The sequence below is a fragment of the Rhipicephalus microplus genome, chromosome 7, assembly GCF_043290135.1.
Source record: "Rhipicephalus microplus isolate Deutch F79 chromosome 7, USDA_Rmic, whole genome shotgun sequence".
Lineage (NCBI taxonomy): Eukaryota > Metazoa > Arthropoda > Arachnida > Ixodida > Ixodidae > Rhipicephalus > Rhipicephalus microplus.
This window is the reverse complement of record NC_134706.1, coordinates 36471861-36485547: the sequence shown is the minus strand read 5'-3', so window position 1 is coordinate 36485547 and position 13687 is coordinate 36471861. Positions and strand designations below refer to the sequence as shown.

At 46.8% G+C, this 13687-nt stretch overlaps 1 protein-coding gene across 1 annotated transcript in view; it reads left to right on the top strand.

The window, feature by feature from the left end:
* Positions 1–13687, top strand: part of LOC119180282 (meteorin-like protein) — a 74645-nt gene continuing 60958 nt past the window's right edge. Inside the window, exon 1 of the mRNA XM_037431436.2 lies at positions 1–502. Within this exon, the coding sequence (XP_037287333.2) occupies positions 357–502 (146 nt within the window). The 5' untranslated portion in view covers positions 1–356. The remainder of the gene's footprint in view (positions 503–13687) is intronic.

Here is a 13687-nt window from a genome sequence, read left to right as displayed (position 1 = left end):
GTGTTTCACGGTGTCTGCCCGATCCCCACCGAGCAACCACCGACCGCTTGCTTCTCTCCTCAGAACACCCTCCGCGCTGCTGGATCGTGGTGCGGAAGGTCTTTGGTTCGAAGTCGCGTTGGTGGTTTTGGTGTAGCGCGCTAGTGTAGTGCTCGCTCCCTTGTCATCGGCCGAGTCGTTTGTTGTGGCGTCGTCTGCTATCGTGGAAAGTTCTGTGCTGACGTTGTCGTCTGCTTGTGGGGAGACAGAAGGCGTCGGATATAGCGCACTGACGTCCCGACGTTGGTGCTACGCGAGACATGACACGGCGGCGGCTTGATACATCAACGACGGCTCCGTGCTGACACGGCGCCGACATGGAGTGTAATAGCCCCGGGAGGCCGTCACTGATGTCGGGGTGGCGGCCCTGGGTGCCAAACTCGTGGGTGCTGTGCGTTGTTCTTCTGCTCGCTGTGGGACAGTGTGTCGTCTGCAACGACTCCGGCTGCGACTGGGATGGCAGGTACGCATGTCATCACGTTTTGACGTCTGTCTTTCGCTTCTCTTACGGTGCGCGCAAATTAAGGTCTCTACAGAACACGATTTAACGCCTAGCGACCGCAATAGGGGTTGGAACAATGCTTCGTCAGAGCTAGTGGTTTCTTCAGTACAGGGCGCGCGACCAAACTCGTCAATGGAGGAATTATGGTACCGAAACAAAAGAAGATCGTCTCCTGCACAGTCCGTGTCAAGGGCCTCAAACACGGCGGCCGCACACGACTGTTGTCTAATAATATAATTTCCTTGGTAAGTGTAGTCGTGAGCATTCACGCAAGGGATTGGATTGGATAAACTTTTATTTTTATTGGATAAACTTTTATTACACGCAAGGGATGATCGCAGAAATAGGGAACTTGGCTGGATAGGCCGGTAGATGTTCGGATGTTTTTGGCTCGAGAAGTTGCCCAAGCATTTTATTTTCTTTTTTGTGAGGCACCCCACGCGGTCAGCATGAGTTAAAAAAACTGATACACAACTGTTCAAAAGAATATATACTATTACTAATTGGCATAAAGATCCTAGTCATTCTGTTGATCGTTATAGGTATGGTTCTGGAGTCCCGACGCCGAATTAGCTTCAGAAATGACTCTTTTAGGACAGGAAACGGAAAGGCCTTCTTTAAATGAAAACGGCCGCTTAAACTAACAGTTTGTTCCAATAGCACATGAGATGGAACGTTGTTCTCCCTGTAGCAAAGCGCGCCAGTTGGCCAGCCGGCTAATACGAAGCACCGTCCATCCTTCGTTGGCGCCAATAGGAAGTTTCAGCTTGTACGTATACTTCTTTACGTTCCCGGTTTACGTTTGCCGTGTTACTGGCGCCCGAGTTTTAGCAGCGTCTATATCACCGGCTATATCACGACCACCGGCTATATCAGTATACACGCGATATGTGGTCAAGTAATTATCATCACTGTCAGTCTGTTCTAATCCACTGCAGGGCAAAGACCTTTTCCAATGATTGTTTAGCTTATCCTCTGTTAGCTGATTCCATTTTATCTCATCGAACTTCCTCTACAGCTGCCATGCATGGTTGGGTTTTCGGCAGTTGCCGGAGTTACAGGGGTTTTAGCCAAAGTCGGTGCCAGGGCGTATGGTTGCGAGATTCGTTTGGGAGGCGTTGTCCAGTTCCAGCACCAGGGAGGCCAGTTCCTGTTCTGGTAAGGCAGTGGGCGTACTTAGCAAGCACAAGGAGTGCAATGCCAGCCAGGTGCCCTGCCAGCGACATAGGTGTGCGATGTGTGCGTATGGGAGGGAGTCCGAGGGGGCTGTCGCTCCCCCAAGTCACCGAGGGGGGAAGGGGGGGGGGTACCCCGATGGACCCTTGTCCACCGGGAAGGGGAGCGCGAACTTACTTTCGTCCAGCGACCTGGCTTTTTTGTGCGGTGTTCCCGGTCTATTGTGCCGCTGAAGCATCAAGTTACTTTGAAGACACACCACTTCCGTTTTCCAAGCATTGTTCCACGATCTGCATAGAGCGTACACTGAAAGCCGGTGTCAATTAGTGTAGGTGACATGATGTCAGACCTGACGTGTTTCCTCGAAAACGACTGTCGACGAAAGTGGCGGGGGTGGCTTATGAGTGTGGGCAACAACGAACAAGCAACCACAACAAAGAAAAAAAAAGAAAGGAAGAAAAACGCGAGCGAGACAGAACAGGCTTCTCGAAGGCGAGAGGGTTTACAGCTTTTGTTTGCAGCGGTGCTCGTTCAAGCGTCGCACTACACTTTCGTATTGTTTCGGTGTAAAAAACCACGCCGTGCGTACACACTGCGCAGCTTTGTAACGAACACTCATCACAGCGAATTCTTCTGTTTCGTATTGTGTATAGGTTCACTCTGAAAAGGAAACCCGGTAGTTCGGAAACAGCGACACGTCCCGCGGAAGATGTGCTGAACCGATGAGTCTGCTCTAGGGAACAAGTAATGACATTGTACCAACGGCGAGCTTGTGTCGATAATCGCTTCCTTGCGACCTCTTCCGGACTTGGAAGTGTGGCAGCTTGGGCTAGTTGGTATGACATGACGATAGTTATAGCGCGAGAACAGAACGACGACAAAGAGTCCTTCTTGTCTCTTTGTCGACGTTCTGTTCTCGCGCTATAACGATCCTCTGCCGTACACCATCTGACGTTCGCTTTGGTGTCACGACACCTCAGTGTCTGCCAGTGGTGGGCCCAGAGAGGGTTGGTGGTAGTGGCGATCGCCCTCCTCTCATCAGTCCTGGTCGTTCACTTCCTATCGCCAATTTAGACTAATGAGTGGAACACCCGTGAGCACAAATTAACACTAATCGTGCTGTGACGGGGTTCCTGTGATGATAGTAACTTCTAGTCACAAGAATGATGACCTCCCCTCCCACTAAAATGAGTGGCTGGACCGCCCCGTTCGGACCGCTGTTAGACAAGAACCTTCGAAATTTTAACTCCAGCTCCCTATGATATGATGGTGGTGGTGATGGTGATGATAGGTGCCTGTACTTTTTGAAACGCGTGGCTGCTGGTACTGCGGTGTTCTCGAGTCGCAGTGCCCCCATCACCTGCAGTGTTGTACTGCAGTTTTGAGTTTGAGCAGTCCTTTGCAATATATCAAATTATCTTTTGTTTGTTTGCTTGTTTGAGTTTCGTTGATCCGCATGGTGAGCACACGATGGTGCATGCTTCATGCGATTGGACGAAGGCTGCATTTCACAGCTTGGCCGGTACCGCGACCCAGAAAAGAAAAGTCTACGTTCGTGTCTTATACACGAAAGGGCTGTTTCCTACAGCGACATGAGCACACCGGCTGTTTTTTTTTTTTCTCGATAGACACGTTAAGCACACTCTTAATGGGCGGAAGCTCAACTATGAAGGCATTAGCATATCGCAGCGCGGGGCCTTGTCACGATGTGGCCGGCGCATTACGCAATAGGAGCGATTTAACCCGCGTGTCCCGCCATCCACCGCGCCGTACCGGCGGCAGTGTAAGCAAGACGGGTTGATTATGCTGCCTATAGGCCATTATGGACGGAGGCTATCGCGCTCTCGTATTGCATATTTTCTTTCTCTCTTTTCAAGTGTGGCTGTAGCAGCAGCGTCCTATATAAATGAACGCGCCGTGCGCGGCGTTTGAGATGTGAATCGCGATAACTGCGCAGAATCCTGATTGAAAGCTGACTTCTTAATCTCACCGACTTGCATATTCGACGCGCGTGAAGCAGAAGTTGCAGTTGAACGCTTTACAGACGACATTTCGGGCTGGCCAGCAGAAGTACAGCCTAATAATACACTGCTTTCCATACGACTTCAGATTTGAAGTATAGGCAGAAGTTCACATATGTGAGCAGAAGTAGGGCATAAGTGGTATATATGGCAATATTAGGAATAAAACTGGGGTGTATCATAAGTGGCGTACCGATTTGCAGACGACATTCAGGGCTGACCTTCCTACGTAGCGTATGTATGTGTCGCACTGATTTCCATGTACGACTTAAGGGCTCAATGGCAGTATACAGCCGAAGTGGCTCATATATACTATCGTAAGTAAGGAAAAAGTGTCATACAACTTTCCAGACAACATTTGGGCTGAGTCGCAGAAGTGGCGTGCTGCTAAGCTAATGGCTGAATAACAGCAGTATAGCAGAAGGGGCAGTGACTTTCCGTTGTACAACATAGGGTCGAAGTACAGCAGAAGTGGCACGTATACTGTCCGGAATGAAACAGTAGTAAAAAGTAAGTGTCATCCTTCTTTCCAGACGACAGCTGAATAGCAGAAGTAGCGTCCTGCTTTGCGTGGAACCATGTGGCTAACTGATGAAATGAAACAGCAGAAGCGCACTATATTGCTATGCAAATTACTTTAGAAATTAATTGGAGCTTTTAGTACTGAATATATATATACTGTGCGTCACAAAAGCGAAGCATAAGTACCCTACTTTTCTCCTTACGACTTGGATAGGGCTGACTACGGTAATAGGGCACCTGTTTTTTCCGTAAACCAGTCCCACTACATATTTTTTTTTTCTTTACCTTTCCCTTTAAGGCTGGGCTTGCAATATCTAAGATCGGAGCGTGTTTATACGATCTTATACACCGTTGTAATCTAATGCGACTCCTTATCTCTCCGGATTCAGCCCAACCTCTCCAGCAGATGTGGTTGCGTACACACTATGTATACACCGCCCACGTTGGGTGTGGGAGTCGTAAAAATGCATCGCTCAAGGCTGGCCTACTTTTGCAGTGTGTGCCCTGCTCAGTTTATTGCCAACGTGCAGTTATATACCGTTCAAGTGTCGTGCTCTATTCGCCTGAATTTCGCTAAGCTGCCTTGTTGGAAAGTATAGTGCAGGTTGTCGATATGGCAAACGACATTCGCCGTTACGTGCCGATCCTGGCGGTAATAGGGAGGATTAATTGCTGCGAGCTCTTTGAGAATCCTTTTACAGGGTCCGGCGTAGTGTTGCGTCATGTCGAAAAAACTTTGTCTAGGTTGTAACCACTTCAAAGAAAACTGCACCGCCTGGTGGAGAATGTTGTAATGTTTTATTAAAAGCATATTCTGTCCTGAATTGTTTCTTTAGGAGTTGACCAGTCTTCAAATTTTTTATGTTTATTTACTTTCGGCTGTAGCTATAAATAGAAGGCATTGCATGTATATATAGGTGAAAACCTTTCCAACGCGGGCATACAACTTTAAAGAAGAATGTGTGGACCTTTCTTTGACCGTTTATCCACATTAAAAAATCCGCTAGTAGCATGGAAACAGAGATGGAAAATGTAAAATTGAAATGTTTATTATTAAAACGAAAGAATTTGCGCGATAAATTTAAAGCTCACTACTTCGGCTCAAATCTTCACATCACAAACACATAAGCGATGTACAGACATGTCCCAGAGGACTTCTGTTGAGCGCTAGACATGAGTCTCGAAGGCTATGCTTTCGGGAGATGTAAGCTCCGGATCCAAAATTGCGAGAAGGAAACACACATAATGTGCGCCATGTTCTAGCCGATGGTTTCGAAGTTTCCAGACGACGCAGCTCCAAAATCAGACTACAAACTACAAAAAAAAAAGAAACACCCGACGACGTCAAAATTTATGCGGCGTATTTTATTGGAAGCCGTTCTGAAGACGCATTTCGGCGCCTAATTAGCTCGCCTTTTTAAAAAAAAAAAGTAACGATAGAAACAATTACGTATTGGTTGGGCTGGACGAAGTGTTCGTACGTGATTTGTTTAACGTACAGACTGAAACGCACGGCACGTGGCTCGTACCTAGTTACGAGACAATTTCGCATCTTGCAGACGACGCTATCACACACTAAAAAAAAAAAAAAAAAGAGGGGGGCGAGACACGACACAGACGGAAGATTATAGCAGACGACGCTCGTTAACGAATTGCAGCAGACGACGCCGACGTTACCGTGACGCCTTTTAACGGAAGTCATTTGAATCGGGTGCACTGCTGAGCTTAATTACTTTGCCTGTTTTTCCACGTGTTGCGGTGGGTGAGCGAAAATACCGAACGGGAATGCAGTGGACAGTGGCGTAACTAGGGGGGGGCAAGGGGGTACAAGTGCCCCGGGCGCCACTAGGGAGGGGGCGCCAAGCCGAGTCCTCGGGTTGGCGCCCCCTGGAAAGGTTGTCAATGTTTTTTTCCGTAAAACCGCCTGGAAGGGGGGAGGGGCGAGGTTGTAATGTACGACTGGAAGTGGGGATGGTGGTGAAGGAAAGGGTTGCCGCAATGGCTTTTGCATCGGGAAAAGGATCCTCTATTTTCATTTTGCTGCGCTACCTCCGTGCCTTCCCATGACCCTCGGCTAAGCTTTGTTTTGTGCTCCGCAGCACTGGGTTAGATGAGTTTCAGCGAACCCCACCAGCCTCCCAAACCACTTACTGAAAGCTTCCCTGAAACCAACCACGTACGTAAACAAAATAAAATAAAAAAGTTCGAATGCACCTTTTTTGAGTAAGAACAGAAAACTCCAACGAAATAGCCGATCGTCCAACGACTAATCGTCCACGCAGCGGCGGAAGGAAGGGCGAATATAATCCGTGACCTCGGCACCAAAGGCTAAACAAAGGCGTTTATTCGCAGAGTTCTCTGGAGGAAAGACGGAGAAAGCGTGACACGACGGCGACGTTTGTTGATTCCCTGCATCGCGGGCGCCAGCAAAGCAATAGAAGGGCGGGGGTCAACGTTTCCCACATGCCATCCACCGCCATGGGCAGGTTCATCCTTTGGCCCAAAGAACACGCACCTGCGAAAAAAGCGCAGAGCGTAGTGTACCCGACAGCATGTGCCGACTGCCCCGCTTCGTACGTTGGAGAAACCAAGAACTTCCCTGAAAGAATGCGGCCGCACAAGGATGACCTCCATCAATGGAACAGCGAACGGAGCGAAACGGCAGAACACTCCGACCAGTTTAACCCCCATACCAGACCCGAGGGCGCGGTGTCTAGCTGGTTGCTTTGTTTTGTACTCACCCTGCATTCCTTGGGATGCACAAATAGCGCGAAAGCTTAGGTACGAGAAACTTGGGCCTGGGAAGCGCCCGTGCCGTCAAGATTTTTGCAGTGTGGACTGGAAGAGAACAATGACGGGTAAGGGACTTCCGGAAGTTTGAATAAAAAAAGAAAAATACTATACAAAAACGCGGGCGTAGCTCATCGAAATCAGAACTGGTGGCCCTTGGCCTCCGAAATGGCCCGCCGCGCGCCAGTAGGCAATCGCGGAAGCCTACATTAGCGCTTTTAATGGGGGGGGGGGGGGGCTGTAGTAATAATTATTATTAATAATAATATTATTATTATTAATAATAATAATATTATTATTAATAGGAGCTGTAGTAATAATTATTATTAATAATAATATTATTATTATTAATAATAATAATAATAATATTATTATTATTATTATTAATAATAATAATAATAATAACAAACATTATCACGGGCATAATGAGGGGCGCGGAAATATATTTGCCCTGGGCGCCGTCCTATCTAGTTACGCCACTGGCAGTGGAATAACAAATTAGACGCCAAGTAACGAGTCGAGTCGTGGACCTTGACAGAAGGACGCCGCCTGCTCTTAGCGGGGAAACACGGCTCGGGGGATGATTGTAAGATAAGAGAACTCGACTCTCACGGCCGTCCACCTGTCTGTCCATGGTCGCTCAGTGTAGTCCTCCTAGATGGAGTGGCGATGGCCTTATCTGATGTCTACGAAGATCGAACAGGTGCATCATAAGAAACGTCTTCATAGCGTTTTCGATTGCGCGCGGTGACTTTTAATGCTAAAAGGCATCACCGTATCCTTGTAAAGGATAGCCGCCGTGGGTTGTCGCAGTTGAAAGGGGAAGGAAGAAGAAGTGGTTCCGATTGCTCGACAGTCGCCATCTTGGTTACATTTCGCCTCGGTGGTATACTGTGGTTACTGTGCTCGGCAGCTGACTCGACGGTCGCGGGTTCGATTCCACCCGAGGCATCTTGGTGGAGGCGAAATGCTAAGAGGCCCTCGTACCACGTGATGTCAGTACACGCTAAAGAACACCGCCGAAATTTCCGGCGCCTTCACCCGGGCGTTCCTCGTAATCACATCGTGGTTTTGATGCATGAAATCCCTGATATAAATATTATTGGTTACCATTGGTTTACGTGCGGATATATCGTGAACTTATGCCGTAAGCTACATGTAACATGATATTACCATCGGCATTGGGCGTGAGGAATGGGTGCCTGTGTCAGAACGTGCCGTCACTAAAGTACTGCGACGAACATTGAAGGACTGCTCACATTTTACTCTGCCCAGCAAATATGCTGCATACAGAGATGGGCTCGGAGGAAGTTTGAAGCTCTCAGTAAATGCTGATAACATATTTGTTTTTGGGCAGTAAAATCGATTTTCGCATGGCACACCTATACCGACATGAACACTATGGTGACGTCAGGATACACTGTATCAATCCTGGTGACTTCGCGCACCGGTATTATTAGTTCATGTGCGGAACCATTTGAAATGGCCGCTTGTGCTTCACAAATTGGGCCACGCACTGTATAGATGCTGTAAAAGCGTGAAACGAAACTAGCTTTTGAAAATATGTAATTGCTTCTTCTTTGGGGAGTGGGGGGGGGGGGGGGGACTCACTTTACTAGCACTTTTTCCGAACTCTTGAGGGCCTGGCTTTTTATTCGACGTTGACAAACTTCTTGGAGACCTCAACCGCAAGCTGTGCATGGACAAAAAGAGAGAGAACGTTGACGGCGCTCACTATCAACTGAAAACAATATTAAGATAAATACATGTACCCAAACAGAGCACATCACCCGTTGCACATGCGCATGGCTAGGTGCAATAGCAGACGAGCTGACACCGTATCTATCTACGAGCACATACAGGGTGAACACCCTGTAGTGTGAATGTGCAATGCCTCTGAAGGTTCCCGTGTCGTGCGATATCACAATGCTGAAGCAGACTGACCGTGTCAGAAAAGCGCACTTCACAGCCGCAACGCTCCCAATGCATAGCCGAATTCGTGAGTGGCTTACTTGCAGAGACGAAAGGGTGACAAGTTGGGCTGGTGTCGTTCCCTCTCTCTTTTGTTCCTTTCGCAGTTCGCTCGAACTTTGGTGCGGGCTGGAAGTTTTTTTGTGTACTCCGTTTCATGTATTCGGTGCAACGCCGTGGAGGCTATAAATGGTTTCAAGACTGCAAGCGTTGTGTCCCCCCCACCCCCCCCCCCCCCCAAAAAAAAAACTTCCGGTCACCTAATTTACCAGCTCGTAACGTCGAAACTGAAAGGACATTTTCACGCTTTTTCAAAGGTAAAAAAAAGAATCCTTATCCCTTAAGCGCTTGTCTGTGTCCTCTCCGAGTGTGTGTATTTTTGCGCTTGTTTCATCATGAACCTTTACCAACACGCCCAACTGGCAGTCATCCTAAATCCCTTATTATTTTTTCAGATAAAAAGAACGTGCGTGATGTTCAGGGCCATCTTTTGTAGTTTTTATGTAGCGCAAAAGAACATTTATTTGAATATGTTTTGCCACATGATGGATGGAAATTGTAAAAAAAATCAGCGGGCTATTTACTAACGCTCTTCTTGCCCACGTATGCTATTCAGGCACATCGGTGGACAAAACCGAAAGTCATCAAGGGTCTGTAGGGAGTCTTCTTGCAGTACATGAGCTCGCGCCAAAAAGTAGTTCAATTATTTTACTACACGTAATATCTGTTTTTTATCTTTTTGTTTTCGGAATGAGTAATAAATGTAGATCCCCTGTGTGTGAGAAACAAGCCCTATTATTTATATGGTTGTCATTAGGCTGTACAGCATTACTGAACATCTCTATATTTCCGTATCATCGTGTCTGCGATCAGTTCTGGCAGTGCGCAGCTGGAGCCCATTTCGGAGGCCACGCTTGCAATGACGAAATCCAAGTGCGAGACGCGTGGAGTTGTCTATACATTATGCTGACCAAGCTTCTTGCATAGCTTCCACAGCGTTGCACCTGATGTATGAAACCGAGTATAATGTGTATACATGTACCAGCTATCTCGTCTATCGGTCTTTAAAAAAAAAAAAAACTGGAAATTTTCTTGTCGGTACCCGTTTAAAGAAGCACTAAAGAACGGCACGACTTTTCGCGTATTAGGGAAGTACAATTTCACCATCCCGAAAACAGCACTCTTACCGCGACACGACACTTAGTAAGCGAAAAAAAAAAAAAACGCGCTAAAGGAAAATGCAGGTGGAGGCGCCACCTTACGATTTTCGCGCTTAACACTGTGACGTCATAAATATTGAAGGCATCTACGGGGTACAGCGCAGCTTCTAATCGATCAAAATCAGGTGCATTGTCATTTGTGGGTGCCATAAACATAGCATACGAAATATCAGGAAATTTCATCCAACCAACGTCGCGAAATACGAAAAAATGCATTTTAAAATTTCTGACGTCACGCGCGGAGATTTACGCGAGAAATTCAAAATTGGATGATTGATATGTGGGGTTTAACGTCCCAAAACTACCATATTGTTATGGTGATTATGAGAGACGCCGTAGTAGAGGGCTCCGGAAATTTCGACCACCTGGGGTTCTTTAACGTGCACCCCAGTCTGAGCACACGGGCCTACAGCATTTCCGCCACAAATTTAAAATCGGAACTTCAATACTGATTTTCTTCGCTAACAATGAACTTACGATAGTGAAGCGCGGCATTGAAGTTCTCAGAGGGAAGTTTGCCAATCTAATCGCAATTCATTGTTTTTCATTAGCGTCTCTTTGAGAACCGTAATCCGGATAACCCGTGACAATAGTTATAGCGCGAGAAGAGAACGACGACACTAAGACAAGAAGGACACGACGGACACGAGCGCTACTTTCCCACTGAGAAGTGTGGCATCTTGGGCTAGTTGGTATGGCATGACGATAGTTATAGCGCGAGAACAAAACGACGACACAGAGACAAGTATCGTCGTTTTGTTCTCGCGCTATAACTATCCTCGTTTCCCACTGAGTTTATTGCGCAGATCGCTAAAATACATTGAGGAGACAGTAAACCATGTGGCAAAAACCATATGGCACAAAGAGAGAGAGAGAGAGAGCGAGATAACTATCGCCATGCCATACCAACTAGCCCAAGCTGCCACACATCTAAGGAGAACCCGTCGTTGGGATGCGTTTCACAAATACGTGGTTCTGGCACGCGGGGAACCCGTTATTTATTTAGCACTGTCGCCATCTTTCAGTTGCGGTCGATGCCGCGTACGACGTTAGCCAGCAAGCAAGCGCGTGCCCCGAAGGCAAAGACAGCGTGACGGAATGCGTGTTGCGCAACGCTCGACCTGCGCCACGATGTTGGCGGCGACACACACACACACCTGTGCAGTGCATGGGGTCGCCAACGACCGCGTAAAAAGACATGTCCAAGGTTGTCGCTGGCCGGTCCACCTCGCGAACGCAGTCCCGCGTCTTTGTCGTAGAGTTTCCTAATATACACGAGAGGGGAACTCTGGCGCTATAGTGTCTACGGGAGCTGCCGTAGAGTTTCCCAAAATTAACTAGAGGGCGCTCTGGCGCTGCGATCGTTCAGTGACCATGGGAATGATGGGTAGTACACACATTTGCCTAGTCTTCGTACTTGCGGGCGGCGAATCGTACTTGCGGCTTCGTTTATTGCTGTGTCTGTTTTGAAAGAAAAAAAAAACAAACCCTTTTGAACTTGGGGGCTTGATTCGAAATAGTAAGCTTAAAAGAATAAGGTTGTGAAGCGAAAACGGTGAAAATTTGCTAATTTGTTTTCGTGAAAAAACAGCTCCAAGCCACACGAACGCACACGGAGCCAGAAGCAGGCCAGAAGTACGAAAATTAGACATATGTGTGTACTACCCATCATTCCAATGCTCGCTGAAGCGCCGTGCGTTGCAGCTCCCATAGAGTTTCCTACAATACTAACTAGAGGGAACTCTGGCGCTAGTGTCTATGGGAGTTGCAACGCACGGCGCTTCAGGGAGCATGGGAATGATTGGGTAGTACACATATTTGTCTAAACTTCGTACTTCTGGCCTGCTTCTGGCCCCGCGTGTGTTTGTCTGGCTCGAAGCTGTTTTTTTTTTCACGAAAAAAAAGCAAATGTTCAGCGTTTGCGCTTCACAACCTTATTGTTTTAGGCTTACCATTTCGAATCGGGTCACAAAGTTCAAAAGGGTTATTTTTTTCTTCAAAACAAAACCGTCACCAGCAATAAACGAAGCCGCAAGTACGATTTGCCGCCCGCAAGTACGAAGACTAGGCAAATGTGTGTGCTATCCATCATTCCCATGGTCCCTGAACGATCGCAGCGCCAGAGTCCCCTCTAGTTAACTTTAGGAAAATGGTCTTTGTTTCACAGTCGTTGCGAGGGCGCTCTGGACCGTGTTTGAGAGTGGTGAATTCAACACCATGATTTTGCACGCTTGCCTGCCCTTTTTGTATACAACATAACAGTGTACAAAGAGAGGACGCTTGCTATTAAAGTCATTTTTTCTTTTCTTTCCTTAACACGTATGCGGCTGCTTATTTTGAGTCGCAATGCTTGGTTGCTCGTTTACATATATTTTTTCAGGGGGCTCCGAAAGCGATCACCCGAACGTACCATTAGTCTACCGTCACCGTGTGTAGCAGCAGCACTGGTGGTGCTAGTAGTAATAGTAATATTACTGGTAGTTGCTGTTGTTGTATTTGTATAGAAGTAGTTATAGAAGTATTATTATTATTATTATTATTATTATTAGTAGTAGTAGTAGTAGTAGTAGTAGTAGTAGTAGTAGTAGCAGAAGCAGCAGCAGGAGTAGTATAGTAGTGTGCATCGCGTGGGTCACCTGACCGGAGGGTTAAGTGAAGGCAGAAACAAATAAAAAGAAACGATGTGATGATGTTGATTATGCCCGAAATTGCGGTGTTGATCGTGATGTGCTGGAAATGATACTGAAGACATATTCAACCGAAATTCACCACCACTGTCGTCATCATAGTTGCAGCTTCGCTGCTGTTCGACATCCTTGCCGCTAAAGGTAAAAGTAAAGTTTTTTTTCCTTGCGACATCACGTGTTCTGGGGAAATATATATATATATATATATATATATATATATATATATATATATATATATATATATATATATATATATATATATAATGAAATCTAAGAGTTGATAGAAAGTATAGGGAAAGTTATGAGACCGAATTGTAATGCAAACGTGAAGAAAAAAAAGTGGCTGAAAAGATAAATTGCTCTGGGCAGGAACCGAACCTGCGACCTTCGAATAACGCGTTCGATGCTCTACCACTAAGCTACCACGGCGGCTATCCCCCAGCCACTCATTTGGGTTTATATGTGAATTTAAACGTGGGAGTATCAGTCAGCGCCGCCTGTAGCCATGGCGGCGAGTGTGGCACACTCTTTTTGAGCCTGTGTGGCGTCACGTAGCACGTGAACTTAATACCAGATGGAAGCTGACCAATAGTCCATAGAAATATCGCATTACAAAAGCCAGTTGCCACTTTATACGCGGGCAGTTTTGTTGAATTGCTTCTTTTGCGATACATTCATGTGGGAGGGTTTTTCAGATAAGTTTGCTCATCTTCTTGGTGCCATTATATTCAGAAGCCCGCGTCTTTCTTTCCTTCTGTT